Source organism: Guillardia theta, assembly GCF_000315625.1.
Source record: "Guillardia theta CCMP2712 unplaced genomic scaffold GUITHscaffold_100, whole genome shotgun sequence".
NCBI classification, from domain to species: domain Eukaryota; class Cryptophyceae; order Pyrenomonadales; family Geminigeraceae; genus Guillardia; species Guillardia theta.
In genome coordinates this window covers 249179-265325 of record NW_005434574.1, presented here as the reverse complement: position 1 = coordinate 265325, position 16147 = coordinate 249179, and the positions used below count along the sequence as shown (strand labels likewise).

The 16147-nt window shown below is 50.8% G+C and overlaps 6 protein-coding genes across 6 annotated transcripts in view; 3 read left to right on the top strand and 3 right to left on the bottom strand.

Annotated features, from left to right (window-relative positions):
- Window positions 1–1457: 1457 nt before the first annotated feature.
- Window positions 1458–2621, top strand: GUITHDRAFT_155072 (hypothetical protein). The gene is made up of 2 exons (XM_005824009.1): window positions 1458–2103; window positions 2249–2621. The coding sequence occupies exons 1-2, from the start codon at window positions 1933–1935 to the stop codon at window positions 2417–2419; spliced, it is 342 nt and encodes a 113-aa protein (XP_005824066.1). The 5' UTR covers window positions 1458–1932; the 3' UTR covers window positions 2420–2621.
- A 2129-nt stretch (window positions 2622–4750) lies between these two features.
- Window positions 4751–5648, top strand: GUITHDRAFT_155071 (hypothetical protein). Its single transcript, XM_005824008.1, has one exon. It carries the CDS (start codon window positions 4958–4960, stop codon window positions 5522–5524), a length of 567 nt encoding a protein of 188 aa, XP_005824065.1. The 5' UTR covers window positions 4751–4957; the 3' UTR covers window positions 5525–5648.
- Window positions 5649–6606: 958 nt separating this feature from the next.
- GUITHDRAFT_116807 (hypothetical protein) lies at window positions 6607–7190 on the top strand (the record flags this gene model as incomplete). Its single annotated transcript, XM_005824007.1, has 2 exons — window positions 6607–6771; window positions 6942–7190. 2 exons carry the CDS (start codon window positions 6607–6609, stop codon window positions 7188–7190), a joined length of 414 nt encoding a protein of 137 aa, XP_005824064.1.
- Window positions 7191–8140: 950 nt separating this feature from the next.
- On the bottom strand, window positions 8141–9685 carry GUITHDRAFT_145313 (hypothetical protein; the record flags this gene model as incomplete). Its single annotated transcript, XM_005824006.1, has 7 exons — window positions 8141–8254; window positions 8465–8505; window positions 8726–8773; window positions 8820–8846; window positions 8909–8981; window positions 9188–9284; window positions 9594–9685. 7 exons carry the CDS (start codon window positions 9683–9685, stop codon window positions 8141–8143), a joined length of 492 nt encoding a protein of 163 aa, XP_005824063.1.
- A 581-nt stretch (window positions 9686–10266) lies between these two features.
- Window positions 10267–12855, bottom strand: GUITHDRAFT_145312 (hypothetical protein; the record flags this gene model as incomplete). Its single annotated transcript, XM_005824005.1, has 10 exons — window positions 10267–10320; window positions 10386–10440; window positions 10767–10938; window positions 11134–11203; window positions 11507–11619; window positions 11786–11834; window positions 11933–11988; window positions 12036–12114; window positions 12317–12394; window positions 12718–12855. The coding sequence occupies 10 exons, from the start codon at window positions 12853–12855 to the stop codon at window positions 10267–10269; spliced, it is 864 nt and encodes a 287-aa protein (XP_005824062.1).
- A 1881-nt stretch (window positions 12856–14736) lies between these two features.
- GUITHDRAFT_116805 (hypothetical protein) overlaps window positions 14737–16147 on the bottom strand; it is a gene marked incomplete at both ends in the record, with an annotated part of 2592 nt that continues 1181 nt past the window's right edge. Inside the window, 6 exons of the mRNA XM_005824004.1 lie at window positions 14737–14798; window positions 15035–15155; window positions 15204–15278; window positions 15327–15511; window positions 15572–15747; window positions 15892–16037. Coding sequence (XP_005824061.1) covers window positions 14737–14798; window positions 15035–15155; window positions 15204–15278; window positions 15327–15511; window positions 15572–15747; window positions 15892–16037 — 765 coding nt within the window. The remainder of the gene's footprint in view (window positions 14799–15034; window positions 15156–15203; window positions 15279–15326; window positions 15512–15571; window positions 15748–15891; window positions 16038–16147) is intronic.

The window sequence follows — 16147 nt, the reverse complement described above, 5'->3', positions numbered from 1 at the left end:
TGCGGCTCAACTTTCGTTTGCACTGATCTGCCATGTTTGCTATACAAACGATTACAAAAATAGCAAATTGCCCTCAGAAAACGGAATAAAAATAAATCGTGATAAGGTTCACAGATATTTCAAAGTCTGCTGGAATATTTGAAAAGTTCCTTTCAAATCTGGACTCGCGGGGGTCATGAGCTTGTATGGTTTCAAACTTCAATTGCTGACCTCCTCGTCATATATCTAAATGAAGCGTTCTCTTTTCCATTACAGTCTCTTGTGAAGAGTCATTGGTTCACAACGTTCCATCTCTTTTCCAGTCGTAACAAGATACGCCTCTGCATGTACCCCTCCAATTTCCAGGGATTTGTACGGTAGCACAAAAACTTTTGTCGGTTGTGACGCTATTTTCGCAATTGTCTTCCCAATTGTCCTACCCACCCTCGATCGTCCCCTGTTGCAATATACTCCCCAATTTCCCATGTTCAGCCACCCATGCTGCAGGGTACCACCCTACCCCTCTGTGCTGTAAAGGAGGTCGGATATTACCATCATTCACACAAGAAATGGACCTACCACCCATACATTTCTGTTACCGTACATCTACTGAACCGATTCCGTTTCTCAGGACCCTACCCCCTCCTTGCGATCTTTTGCGCGGGAAACCTCAATCATGACTTTACTACACCACTTCCTGCAAAGGAAAGCAGTACCCTACCCTCCTCGTGAATGCTGGTATGAACCCCCTTTCCGACTCTCTGAACCCATGGGCAGTCAACTTCGGGGTTGTACTTCCAGTATGAATAGTACCCCTTGTTTCCCTAAATTTTACCCCGGAAAAGACCCCACCCTACCGTAAATGAACAAAGGCCTTGGGCCTGCCCCCCTCGTTCTCAAGGGCTGTGGCTATTCGCAGGTAAAACTAGGGGTGGGGTAGTTCTTATGAGCACTATCGGAAAACGGCGATGGTCACAATTTATCGGAGGTGGGGTCCATGTTGAAGTGTACCCGTTCTTTTACTGGAAAAGTACCCGGTGAAAGTTACTTTCAGTCCCTGAGCGCCTCTATCGTACCCCTGGTCAACGACTCCATCAGACCCCTGGTCATGGAAATGTGTCCCTTCCCAAAGACAGTGAAAAGGCGGTCCAGAGGCACGGTGGGGGTACATCAGATAATGGTACCAGATAAGTTTTACTTATCAATTTCACACGGATTTGCGGTACCAGGATGGTCCATGGAATGGGGTGGTAAAGAGTGACCAAAGGTGGGGTACAGAAAGGATGAATAGGGGGTAGGGGTCAGGAGTCTTGGCTCGACATGAGGTACAGATTTTTGACCGGAGGGAGTTACCCATTTTACAGGGTCAATCCGTGGGGTGCAAGTAGGGAAAAGAGGGGGTGGGGGTTGACCGAAGGAGGGTTGGGGTGGTAACTAGGCAAGGGGGCCAACTTTGTCTTGGTCCGGCCGCTCCTTTCCGCTCCTTCAACACCCGCTTCCCGTCCTCCTCCTCCCCCAGTGCTCGCGGCTACCTTCCTTTCCTTATCTCTTCACACTTCTCTGACTCCTCTTATCAGTGCAGAGTAGCTTTCGCGTCTACCGCTTCCTCGTCCATACTATCTCCGGCTGTTAGCTGCCCGGTCGTGCATTGCGACTCAGCATCTTCGGAGCCTTATTTCTTTGGTGTAAGCTGAGCTCAAGGCTGTTGGAAAGCACTAGGAATCATCAACCAGAGCGAGGCTACAGGAAGAAACTAAAGTCCAACCTCATTGATTAGCACGGCATCGCTGGATTGTTGAAGGCTCTACATAGGTTAGACCAACAGTCGTAAGCTTGCAACCCCATTGTGAAGAAGACGTGTAGCAACAGCTTCGCGAGACAACTCTGAATTTCTTCTCCGACATCTGGAACTTGCTTGATAAATTGCATATCGGGGCTGTTTGTGGCGGCCGCATGCAGAATCTTTCGCAGAGCTCGAACAATAAGATGCAGGCGATCATCAGGACGTATCCTGGAAGAGTGCTCAAGATAACGGTCCTCTCGCAGTACAAACGCCCCCTCTCCTTCGATGCTTGCTCACCTCCAAGCCCCTGTGGAAAGAGGAGAAGCGTTTCAGATGATCAGGTGAAAACTCGTTGTGGCCTGTTATTTCGTTGTTTGTTTACCAAACCTTGTCACCTCACATGTCTTGTCGATACTATCCCTTCACTTGGAAGCTGATCTCTCGACAACGCTTGCTGTTCCTGCTTTATTCTGACCCTTGTTTCAGGATTGTGACGAAGCAGAGCGAGCAGCAAAGAGAGCTAGGTTGTTGACTGCCATGAATCAGAGCTCGGACACCGCGCGCAGCATATGCGCTCTCTTCTCTGTCAGGCACGCGAGCGGTCATAATTGCAGTACCAAGGAGATCAACAGGGAAGCAGCTTCTCTTCGTGTTTAGATTTGGGTTGCAGTAGAGATGTTGTATAGTGTGTAGATGTATTTTTGTGTCTTGTGTAGAGAGAGCTGTGGCATTCGCAACACGAATGAACTAGCAATGCTGATTAGTAGAACCATGTGCGGTGCATGAAGCATGCTCAAAATCCTGAGGATCAATCATTGTCTTCAGCCTCAGTAGTCTTTCATAAAAGCTCGTGCAATTCTTCTGGCCAGCCACTGGGCCCCGTCGCCGTGAGCCGCGGCGGCCCGGGCCGACTGAGTAGTACAGCCCGGGCTACGATCTGGGGCAGCTTTCGTCGCACAGGGCCTGACGATCATCCGATCTCCGAGAGCTTTTTCCCGAGTCATCCGGCACGAGCTGCCGTGAAGCAGCAGCCGCTCACTGTTTGCTGTACACGAGTCGTGGTGCCGTCAGTCGGCGCAAGCTTTCAAAAGATAACTTGCAGAGAGAAGGAGGATGATCAGTACGAGTAAAGAGCCTTTTAGTTGATGCTCATTGGTGGGAAGCCATCGGACGTTTCTCCTAAAGAGAATATGGTGGAAAATGAAGAAAACTTGGTGCGATTTACTAGTGACTTGACGTCTGGGGCAATAGAACACCGTAACATGAAAGGAGCTTCCAAACTTCTACTGATTTACTTCAAGTCAGCTTCCAGCCCCGCCGAGGCGCAGGCAACGGTGAACCGTTGAGGCTTGGCAGTGGGCCAGTGGGCCAGACTCATGATGAGACCGGAAACTCCATTCACTGTCATTCAATCGGAGGTGGGCCGACAGGGACAGTGACCGTACGGCGGCGCAAAGGCCTGAGTCTACTTCAGTGGTGAATGAACACGGCCCGGGCTCCGACTCGGCGGCCGGGCCCGGTATCGGGCCTGACAGTGAGTTGGCCGCGCGGGCCGCCGCCGCGTGACCGTCCGACCGTCCGATCGGACTGTGCCAGCCCAGCACACGGCGACGGCGGCCGCTTGCGGCAGCGCGACTCACTGCCGTGACGAGTCACTCAGGCCGCCCGGCCCCGGCCCGCGGCGACGGCTCAGCCAGCCGCACTCCGATCGGACTCCAGGCGGCTCCGGCGCCGCAGACCGGACCGTGAATCACTGAGAGTCACGGTCAGCCTGCAGGCTGTGACGGTGATAGTAAACCGTGAGTTGGCCGGGCAACGCCCCCCGCCCGGACCGGCGGCGGCCGCACGGCCCGGGCCGCGGCCGACCGGATCGGACGGTCCGACACCAATGATCGGGACTCTGTGATCGGATCCGGGCCGCCGAGTCGGGGGCCGCGGCGCCGAGGTCACGGGAGGCTCTCGGCCCGGGCCCGAAGTTTGCAATCAAAGTTTTCGGCTGACGGTCGTCGGACTCCGGAAGCCGTTGTATGTCCGACCAGCCTCTGAGGTTCAAAGGATCGGACCGTTCCGATGGTCCGTGTTGGTTCCCTGCCGCAGTCGGTCTCGCTTTACCGTGATGTCCGAAGGGGGAAACTATGGTCACGTTACCTTTGACGGTACGTGATTCGCTTTAATGGGATTTTTTGTAATCTTTATTTTTGAACCTCATATCCAGTCCGCCTCAGTTAGGTCCTTTCCAATTGACCACCTCCGTTTCCAACAGACCCTTTATTTTCATATAGAAGGGAGGGGTAATTCAGAAGAATAGAAAGGCATCAAAATTGATCACTATTATCTGGAGTATTTCTTCATTTCTGCCCCTTGTGACCCTTTGGCTGGGCTTCATATGACTGCCTGTGATTTGAAGATTCGAAAACATTCTTTTTCATATCTACAAGGTCACGAGGAAAGAGATACGATGAGTTCGTCTACGGGTACTATCAAAGGTGGAATGCAGGGTAATCTCATTTTATTTATAATATTATCGAAAATACATCTGTTCACAGATTATATATATAACAATGAAGTAACTCTGGTACAAATGTTTTCGGTCAAAAGGTTCATATATAGATATACTATGTCGCGTTCCAGTCAGCAAAGAGGGGATATCGGCCTCACGAATACCACCCTACCACCATTTTTGAGACTTGTACCCTACCACCTGCCGATACCACCCCAGCAAATGATCAACCACCTCTTCCGCTTAAGCGTGTCCTTAGACCCATATGAGATTTTGAAACAACTTGAGAGATATCCACAAGACATGCTGATTAATTTGTAAAATTATTTGCAAAGTTCAAAATCTTGTACGAATAGATAGAGCTCCAAGCTTTGGGATATCTGTACCTCACCCCCTAATTCCGGATACTCACCACCCCCACCCCCACTTTTGATCATATCATTTTCTTCGATAGATTTACCTCCTTCCGAAACTCAATCGCCCCACGTTCGTCCCCCTTTCGCTACTGCAGTCCTTCGTCCTCTGTTCCCGACCTAGCTCACCTACTCTTGTTTGTTCTCTTCTTCGTAGCTCCTCCCTCCCTTCCTGTCTCCTGCTACTGCACACAGATATTGGAAGGAACCGTTCCTATTTGTAAGAACCCTGAGTGCGTAGTTGGAGGTTGATAGCTGCAAATGACGATACGCCACGGAGCCATGATAAATGATCTCTTGCTACCTGCTTCGATTCTCTTGCTCTTCTCATCTCTTCTCTTCGGAATAGTGATCAAGAAGAAGACAACAAAGAGAAAATCAGCGTTGAATCCTCCATCTCCTTCGACGGCTTTATCCCCCAAGATCGGCGACAGCTCTCCAAAGCACGTTGAGTTCGCTCCCATTCAATCGAAAGTTCATAGCACAACAATCCTGGAAGAGCTTGTGCTGGAGCAGAAAAGGACAAGAAGACAAGTTCCAGCCGTCGAGATGCATAGAACGAGGGAAACCTCTGTCTCGCCCGAGCGTCGCTCCCCAACGAGCAGCTTCTCTTCCGGTACCTCGCGTTACGTTGCCAAGAGCCACCTGCACCGGAGCAGCAGCGGTAGCAGGTACTATGCCAGCATCATCGCAAGGAACTTTGCGGTCTACGATGCGACACTGGAGGAGATCGAGCATGGGAAGGAGCCTGGGTTCGCTTTCCAGAGAATACCTTCTTGTCCTTCATATCAGTCGGACCACAACGTGGAGTGTGTTGTTAAGAGAGTGAGGAGTGGTGGCGATATGTAGAAACTTGCGCCAACGAAGAGACGCGATGTAGGGGGGGGGTATTTTTTTCTGGACTTCAGCATTTGTACCATGTATATATTCATCTTATGTTTGATAATGGTTTGCAATGAATTGGACTGAACATAATACTGTGGTCAAAGTTCCTGATATACCTTGCTTTCTTGCTGTCAAGAATCCATGAATGACTGTCTTAGGTATTGCTTCTTCAAGGCCTTGTTGCATGATCAAACCGCATTGATCATTAGAGCACGAACATGGGCTAGAATATTATAATGTTCCATATCATTCAACGCAGCTCACAACCGAGAATGACTTGCTCTGTCGAGTTCAATCCGCCTTCCAAGCAGTCCTTGAATCATCTTGTCTCGATCTTGTTGAGTTCATCGTTTCAAACAATCCTATAACTTGACGTCCATCGTGTCTTGCAAGACAAGTCTCAACATATCCTTGATCAAACCTATCACGCTCGCACGCAACCTTCACATTATGCTCTTCCGGTCAACTTCCTTCATGCATTGAGTTTTCGTTCTCAACATTTTTACAGAATGAACTTTGCTTTAGGTATGTGATACCCCTCCGTCTGACCATAAGTACCCCGATACATTGGGGTGGGTATATCCTTGCAGGGGGCCGAAATGGCAGGTGCCCGGAGTCTTGTGCGCATGGCAGCGATGGCAGCGCTGGCCATTCCGAGCATGTCGTTCACGCTTAGCTCACTGAGCTCAATCAGCTTGAAAGGTGAGGCAGCGAAACTGCAGCATCCTCACTATATAGACGGCATGCCCTCCTTCTATCCGGGTCAAACCCACCCTGGCAATCCCTTGTACTGTCGCGCGTTCTCCTTCCCTTTCTATTATGCCATCTTCTTTGTGCTGATTCATCCTTCCTCTCTCATTTCTACTTCCATCCATTTCTCTTTTTCTCGTTTCCCTCCATGTTGCGTACAAGACGAGGACATCATTGTAGAGTCGACAAGGCTCGGTTCGTTCGACTGACCGACATTTCTCTTACCAGGACCGCCCCCCCCCCCCTCCTCTCTCTTCAATCCCTCCAGAACTGTCGCTTCTCGTGGTTCTCGATGCATGCTGAGAGCGCAGGCAAACCCAGAGGATGTGGCGAGACTTGTGGAGGAGGGAATGTCCCAGGAGGATGCAGTAAAGATCCTGGAGCAGGGAAAGACGGTCAAGCAGGCCTTGAGCATGCTTGACGCGGCATTCGCAAGAAGGGCTGCAACAGGATCCTCAGGGGTAAGATGCTGCCCTCTGTTGTTCTGCTCGTTCTCCTCCTCCTCTTGCTTCTGCTGCTGCTGCAACTTCTGTTACAACAGCTGCAACTCCTCCTCCTCCTCCTCCTCCTCCTCCTCTTCCTCCACCCACGTCCCTCTACTACTCCTTCGCATCCTCACTGTGTACCGCAGGATTTCTTCAAGTCGTACGTAGACGTGGAGGGTGACTACGTTGACGAGGGATGGGTGGACGATAGTCAGCCTGCAAACCCCATGGCAGGGCTGGGAGGATTCTTGGGAGGGTTGTTCGGAGGAAATAAGGAGAGCTCTCCTCTTGGAGCGACGCAGGCAGTTGAGGGAGCAAGGAAGGAGCAGGAGGAGCTACCGGCTGGATGGCAGGAGGTGATGGACCAGGCAAGCGGGAAGCCGTATTACTGGTAAGGGCCTGTTGAATGCTTCAGTGCTTTCGCTGTAGCTCCTTCGCTTCTTCCCTCTCTTCTCTACATCTTTTTCTCCTTCGATCTGCTTACATCCTTCCTGTTACTCTATCACCCTCTTTCACTTCTCTCTTTCCATCCTCATCCCTGTCCGTCCTCCTTTCCCTCTCTTCTCCTCTTCCTCCTCCCCTCCACCCCTTCCCCCCTCCCAACCCCCCCCCCCCAACACACACACATTCATTTCCCTCCTCCACTCCCTCCCTCCTCTCCCACTGTCCTCCACTCCCTCCCTCCTCTTCCTGCCCTTCGCACCGCTGCAGTGAGCTAGTTTATGCTCATGACTAAATTTGTCGCAGGAACACACAGACGGGAGAGACTCGGTGGGACAAGCCATGAAAGGCTGAGAAGGGAAAAATCAGAAATCTTCGACTGACAACTTGTATTCAATCATTGTGATTAAACAAAAAGATGTGAGATCGCAGAAGAATGTTCCTTCAATCCTGAGTATCACCGGAGAGAGTGAAGATATGGAGAAAATGATGTAAACATGTCTATCTTTTGCAGTGTGAGCTCAATCAGATCCTGGACATCAAAGTCATTCACCGAAGCAACTTGAGGCATTTTAGGACAATTCGAGGAGATAGCACAAAAAAAGCGTCTACACAAATAACAGCCGCATGCAGCTGAGAAGGAACAACACAATAACCCATCCTCATCCTCATCCTCATCATCTCCATCATCACCATCACTATCACCACCATCATCGACAGCAAACAACAACAACAACTTCATCTCCATCATCATCATCATCATCTCCACCACCGTCATCATCATCATCCATCATCGTCATCATCATCAACGTCGTGGTCGTCATCATCATCATCATCATCATCATCACATCCATCCTCCTTCCTTCTCTCTTTCTCCTCCTTCCCTTTTTTCTCATACTAATCGTCATTCAAAAGGTTTCAAGGAGAAACCTTTTGCCGCCTTCTTTGCTTCTTTTGCTGCCTTTCTCTTTTCCTTGGCACTCAGGGGAGCTGCCTCCTCCTCCACCGACTCAGTCGTCTGCTCGCACCCTAACGTCAAGCAAACAAGATGAAGAATGGCATATAGAAACAAGAGGCAGAGAAAGCAGAGGATGCTTCAAGAAGAAGGAGAAGGAGGAGGAGGAGGAGGAGGAGGAGGAGGAGGAGGAGGAGAGAGGGAGGAGGAGGAGGAAAGTGAGATGAAGAAGGGAACAAGGATTAAAAGAACAAGAGAGTGGGGAAAGAAAACCTTGCCGTCCATCCTTGGTCGCTTTTCCGGGGGAGCGTCCCCTGAACAAGGAGCGGAAAGAGAAGGAGAGAGCAGGGAAGAGGAGGGGAGGGGAGAGGAGGGGAGAGGAGGGGAGAGGAGGGAGGACCAGGCAGAGCAGGGCAGGACAGGAGACGGGACGGGAAGGAAGCAGGATCAAGGCAGGGCAGACAGAGGAAGGAAAACAATCGGACAAAAACAGAACAGCATGAGTCATTGATTCGTTTCCCATGATCTTGCTACCTGGACTGAAGGTGTCTGGCACCAGTGCCGCATTCCCTGCTCCTCCTCCTGCCCATTTCTCAGGATTTCTCCTCCTCCTCCACGTTCCCTTCACCTGACCATCCTAGCATGACGGAGTCACCTGAGGATCGACAAGCCTCTCAGGTGCGGCAGGATGCAAGCGTGAAGCAGGTTCAGACTTACACAGCATACCCTGACTCTTCTCTCCTCCCACCGTCGCCTCCTTGACCTCCACGTCCTCGCCGTCAAGTTGAACCTAGAGAGATTGAAGGATTACAAGAGCAGGATCTAAATCATGGTAGTTCGAACATGGTAGACTGTACACGAAAATAGCTGACGATCAGGCAAACGCGTGTGAAACAACCACAGAAGAAAGATGATCATGTACAATACACAGGAAAGAAACGCATAAGAAACGTACAATTTCTAATTGCGAGCATCCATCAAAGCATTCCGACTAACCTTTGATCCAATAGTTGCAACGATTACGTTGGACCCCTCAACTACGTTGGGCGCGTTCGTGACGACCTGGATTTGTTCGTCTCCCCCGATATCAACCCTGCAAGAAAGTTTAAGACGTTTCGATGTAGTTTTCTGGCAATCAAGGAATGTAATAACATCAAACAAGGTGAAAATGATGAATGAGATTGGTATAATCCCAATTCTGAAGACGATGCTAACACACCACGGATGAAGGTGCTTTTGATGTCAATCTAGGGCATTGAAGAAGCGAGAGTGAAGACAACAAGTGCTTGATGAAATGTTTCAGCGGGAAGAAGATAGCAAACAAAAGAGCAGAAGCACGCAGGACGAGCTGCAGCAAGAGCAAGATCGAGAGCGCAGAGAACGGAGGACGGGTTTCACTCACACGAGCTTCTTGAGCTTGTCCTTGTTTGCAATCTTCTCACACTCCAGGACCTTCCCAACCACCAGTCCCTGCATTGTCTTGAAAGATGTCATGGGGTGTTGTTATACACAGCAAGAAGTTTTCATCATCGCCGAGCAAAAAATTCACAAGATCGTGATCTTTTCACAAGATTGTGATGTTGCTCGTCTCCTCTTCCAACCCTTCTATCATCTTTGCCCTTCCAGGCTCTGGCTCCTGCGTTTCTCCTACCTATGCTCTGGTACGTGCCGTCTGCTAATCCCCGCTCCTCATCCTCCTCCTCCTCCTCCTCCTCCTCCCTCTTCTCTTCCCGTCCTCGCTTCGAGCACTTTCCATGCCATGACACACAAGCGGGGGCGGGCCATCCCTTACTTTTCGCTCGCTGCCCGCTGGCTGCCCGGCTCAGTGCCCGGCTGGCTGCCCGGCGCGCCCACTGGCCCAAGGCTGCCATCGAACTTGAACCTGCGGCGGGCCCGGCAGCTCAGCTCAGCTCGGCACTGCCAGCACTACGTGCTGCCTTCGAACTGCTGGACATGCGGCTTGATACCCCCGGCGGGGGTTGAGCGCACTGTCCGGCGTAGACGGGGGCATGTGACCTAGCCTGGGCTCTTTTCACATGATTCATTATATTCAGAAGCTTTTTGTATTGGTGTGTTCAGAAGTTATACTCGCCGGAGCGATCTTTGAAGAGATTTTGGTAGAGATAACGCTAAGGAATTGCAGTCAGGTTAACAAAGCAGGAGGAAAACGAGGAGGAGGAGGCAGTTTGCTTACTTTCATGAGCTCATAGTCGTCAAGCTTGTAGTTGTCATCGCGATCATCCACTTTGCTGTTTGAATTGTAAGTGCACTTGCACGTTGATGCCGGCAAGCAGGAAAGGCAAGTGGCAGAAGACGAGAAAAGTGCAAAGGAAGAAAAGTAGGAAAGAGGAGAGAAGAGAAGACGAAGATAAATGCAAAATGCACAAGAGCAGAGCAGAGCAGAGCAGAGCAGAGCAGAGCAGAGCAGAGCAGAGCAGAGCAGAGCAGAGCAGAGCAGGGCAGGGCAGGGCAGGGCAGGGCAGGGCAGGACAGGACAGAGCAGAGCAGAGCAGAGCAGAGCAGAGCAGAGCAGAGCAGAGCAGAGCAGCGGATTCAACACATCCTCCGATCACACCGGTAGTACAGCCCTCGCTCTTGATCTGACTTCGCCTTCATCTTCATCGCCAGCTCCAGGACCTCCTTGTTGCTAGGAGGGGTAGGATGGCAGGCTGACAGCAGCTTCTTCCTCGCCTCTCTCAGGTACTCGTTCTTCCTGTCCGCTAGGGACTCCCCAGGAAGACGCTCGACTGGAGGGGAGGATCAGTGGTGGCAGTGGGAGGAGGAGAAGCAGGAGCAGCAGCAGCAGCAGGAGGAAGAGGCAAGAGCAGGAGCAGGAGCAGCAAAGGAGCTGCAGCATTATGACGCACGATGTGGAGAAGGGGGAGACATACGAGCAGATAAAGGAGAGGAGGGAAGCGGGGGGTGAGCGATTTCATTCTCACCAGTGGGGTAGAGAACAAGCTTGTCCGTGTTGTTTGCAAACTTTCGCAGATCTCTCATTGAAGCTTGCTCCTGTCAGAAATTCAGGAAGACAAACAGGGGAGATGCGATGAGAAAAAATGGAGGCATGAGGTGATCAAAGAAATAATCAGGTTGACAAGATGGAGCATACTAACTGGCTGGGAATATCATGATGGAGATGATGGAGCGAAAGGAAACACAGGAATGGAATATGAGGAGATAATGTTGAGAGAAGAAACAGCATGCATGTGACGACTCAGAGGAGAAGTTTGAAACGTACATCACGTGCCGGTATCACATCATCGCTTTCAAGAGCATCTCCTGCTCCTGTCACAGTTTGTTAGTTGAGTCCACCTGGAGAACATGTAATCTGAAACTGATACCGTTAATATTGGAAAGTGTTGTGCACTTTCCAATATCGTAGGTGTCTTGTTCGGGTTGTTTGTTCTGAGCAAAGAGCGGAATTCCTTTAGCATCAGTCAGAAGGAGAATGCAAGTATTGAAGATTGAGCAACGTCGTGGATCGCTCAGGATATGAACAACATCATACAAGTGAGCAGCTGTAAAATGACGTAGACAGCAGAACAAGAGAACAAAAAATTGAGGAGAGCTTTGGAAACTCTCTTCACTCACCCGCACTGATCAATTCTTTCTTCATCTCCTCCGATCTTCCCCGATTGAGCTGTTACAAACGTCAAAGTGACAACCAAGAAGCCAGTTCAGAGCAGACAGCAGGATGTCAAGAAATTTCTTCTCATAACAACAGCAGATAATCATTACCTCTCCCCTCAACACCATCTTCACGATGTGTTCCCATATGCTTCCGATTTTCTTTCCTGCCTTGCCGTCATCTGGTTTTAACCTGCTCCTCCTCGATTCCAACCTGCGGCCTCGAGCTCTGCAAAATGATTGATAGCAGCATCTAGATCAAACTTCTTCCGTGACCACGAGACGACAACGTCCTGTTGTAGTGAAGAAACAAAAATGTCACATGCAACAAAGATTTCCATCTCGTGTGTAAATTTCCTCCCATCGTGCGAAGGCAGGTTCAACGTCTTCACTTCTCTCATACTGCAACAGATGTCAGCAAGGAATGACAACAACCTGAGATGCAGTTGGAAGGGAGTGAAGCAATCATGGAGACTTTGAAGCTTGCAAACTCACTTTCTGCGGGACAAGTCGCTTTTCATCCGAGATGATCATAATCTGCTTCCTCAACGCTTCATTCTCTTCGTGCAATCTCTGCGGATCACAATGAGTTTTTGATGATGCAACATCATCACAGTTAACAGAAACTTTCAAAGATAGCTGACAAGAAAACACACATACAACCTTGAGATCAGTGACGGCTAGGGATGGACTGTTGTCGTCAAAACTGTTGGTCCTCTCCTAAGAAAATCTCTGATTATCTCGTGTCTTGCACTATTCCCTTCTTCATCCAATGCCTCCTCCTCCTCCTCTTCCTCCTTCTCCTCCTCCTCCTCCTCCTCCTCCGCCTTCTCCGCCTTCTCCTCCTCCTCCTCCGCCTTCTCCGCCTTCTTCTCCTCCTCCTCCTCCACCTCCACCTTCTCCACCTTCTCCTCCTCCTGCTCCTTCTGCTCCTCCTGCTCCTTCTCCTCCTCCTCCTCCTCCTCCTCCTCTTCATGGTCGCCGCATACCCCCTCCTCATCCCCATTCATCCTCCAGCCTCCATTCCCCTCCATTCCTCACCTCTCCTCCAGTGAAAGCTGTTGACTCGGGAGCGGATCTTTCCATCGAAACAGCAACGAGGGCTTTGTTTGCTCCCTCCTGATACCTACGGGAGGAGGAAACAGAGCCTAGCTCCCCTTCCCCCCTCCCCTCCCTCCTCCTCTCCTCCCAGCTCCCTTCCCCTCCTCCCCTCCTCCCCTCCCTTCCTTGCGAAAGGTTAGCCTCAGTATCTCTCCGTGCGCCAAGGGAAGGGTATTGTTCAGCTGACACCGTCATTCTCCTCCTCCTCCCCCCATCATCCTTCAGCATGCTGCCCATGTCTTCTTTCCACCCTTCTCCGCTTGCACCAAACCAGCTGTTCACTCCAGCCCTCCTCCTCCCCTCGTCTTTCTCCTCTATCCGACCGCCCGCTGTAGAGTATCCTCGTGTCCCTCCTCCCCCTGCCCTCCTGCTCGACCGATGCCCTCCTGTCTTCGGCTCCTCCCTTCCTCCTCCTCCAACGCACTCCTTCCTCGGTCTGCAGTTTCCCTCCTTTCTCCATCCTCCCCCTCCCTCCTCCCTTCCCAATCTCCATCCCCCCTCCTTCTTCCCCTTTCCTCCTCTTCCCTTCTCCGTTCCCAATCCCTTCTTGCCCAGACGCCGTACTTTCTCCGTTCCCAGTCCTCCCTCTCCATCCTTCCCTCTCTCCTGCCCCAGCCCTCTACTCTACTCTGCTCCCAACCGTCTCCCTTCCAGCTCGTCCTCCTCTCCTCTTCCCAACCGTAGTAGTCTCGACCTCTCCTGTCGCGCGGGCCCTCTGGTCTCCTCCACGATCGCTGTTCCACCTCCTCTTCCTCCCAACTCCTTACTCCTCTTTCCCAACCTCCACCTCTTCCACCTCTTCCACCTCCCCCCCTTCTCCCCACACTAGCACGCCCTCCTCTTCCTCTGTCCTCTCCTCTGCTGTGCAGGTATCGCTCCTGCCCATGCACGCTCGAGCTCCTTCCTCCTCCACCAGATGTCCCCTCCTCTAATCTCCACCGCCTCCCTGCCTGCTCCTCCTGCTCCTCCTCCCTCCTACTCCTCGGCTCCCTCTCGATGCTGCTGCTCGGCAAGGAAACGTGCCCAAATGTTCGATGATGGAAGCGAGAAGCGGAGAGAGACGGTTCAGTCCTCGCATACTGTTGGAAATAACAGTTACCACCATCATATTGCTCCTGCTCCTGCTCCTGCTCCTGCTCCTGTCTCCTGCCTCCTCACCGTCCTCTGCCCCTCTTTCCTACTATCTGTTCCTGTCTCTCCGATTCTCTCTTACACTCCCCTCCCTCCCTCCCTCCCTCCCTCCCTCTTACTTTCAATCCTCCTCCTCCTTCACTCCTCCTCCTACCTTTGGTCGTTCCCTCGAGCGTGAAAGTGACTTGGAACGGGATCGCTTGCCACGATCGACCCCGCCTTGCTCGTCTTCAGACAAGGAAGTTGTCGAGACGTGCGAGGACGCTGAGTCGGGCGAATCGAGTCTTGCAAAGTTGTTCATGATCTTTGTCAGTCTTGCTTGTTCGGTGGCATCCTTGCTCGCAAATCCGATGTTGAGCAAGTATTCAGATTGTTGTACCTGCTCTGCTTTCCTGTGACGAAGGTAAGAGGAAAGGATGGAGCAAGGAGAGAATTTTGAAGGAAAACAAGAGGAGGAGATAGCTCCGAAGAGACAGATGGAGGGCAAGAAAGGATTGGACAAGAAGGAGAATAGGATATTGGAGAGCACGGGAGACGAGCGACAAGAAAATGTAAGATGAGAATATAAGAGGAGAGAAGAGGGAAGGTAGAGCAGAGCAGAGCAGAGCAGAGCAGAGTATATCAAAAGCAGTAAGATGACAAGTAAGATGACAATGGCAGGTTCCCTCCAGGCAAGTCACTCCTCACTTCATCTCTTCGATGCTCTCTTCGTCGCACAGCTCCAGCACTTCCTCCTTCTTCAGACCTTCGCATCATCATCATCAACCTCATGGTCTCCATCATCTCCATCATCATCTCCATCATCATCATCCATCATCATCATCATCATCATCATCTCCATCATCTCCATCATCATCATCATCATCATCATCATCATCATCATCATCATCATCATCATCATCATCATCATCATCATCATCATCATCATCATCATCATCATCATTTGTGTGAATGCAACGAGCAAACAGACAAAAACTTCACCTGTGGAGGAGTGGGAGAGGCAGGGAGGAGTAACGCTCATCTCTGACATGCGAGCATACATGTCGACAAGCAAGGATTTCACTTCTTCACACGGCTGCCATCTCACAGTCTTCTCAACAAGCTGTACATGATCGTGATTGTGTCGAACATCTCAGCTCAATGGGCTTACTCGTCGAGGACGGTTGTTGTCCTCCCACAGCTTCCCATCGGTGCTCTCAAGGTCTTCCAGCTCAACGTCTGTATACTAAGATGTACTTCAGAGCATAGCGGAGGAGAAACAGCAACATGAAACCTCATTTGCAAACACTCTTAGTGAGCTCTGCATGTTTTGTTTCATGCTGCTGCTCCACAGGGCCACCTTGGCGTTTCCCCGCAAACACACTCCTGAGAGAAGCGGAATTGTCATGAAAACAAGCGCGATCGATGCAGATCTTTCCTCGAAAGTTGCAAACGAATTCGCTTCCTCCAACGACACACCTGCACAACACGCATGACAACGCACTTCATATATTCACAACATTGCAGACCTTCCTGCACCGTCCATGTACAACCCAAACGCTGAGTACTTGGCAACAGAGCTCTTAAATAGTAGTTTCGCTCCCTGATTAACGAAGAGAGCACACGACGCTGGAAACTCCTTCTCTATCCCCCCCATCCTGCAACTTCGACACGTTGCTTGACCAAAACCGCAAACAGCCATTGAAACTCCTCCACTGCACTCAGTGTGAGAATGTTGTATTTGATAAGAAAGGTCTATTTGTTGAGAATCACAATTGAAAAACCGTCTTGTTCGAGCAAATACACTTCAAAGACATGTTGTGCTTGACAGGAACAGGAAAAATCAAACAAGGGCTCACCTGCTGAGACATTCACAGTTCTCAATCAGCCAGGGAGAGCCGTAGATAAGTAAACACGATCGAAACGTGTCAGCAGCCTCCCCCTCCTCTGTCGGACGACTCTCGGTGCCCTTTCTCCATGAGAGGGTGAGGTTCAGGAATGATCCCTGCGACAAATAAGTCATATAGAACTGTCATGATAACATTATCATTTGTGGCGGTTTCATCGTCGTCGTCATCTCCATCATCTCCATCATCTCCATCATCTCCATCATCA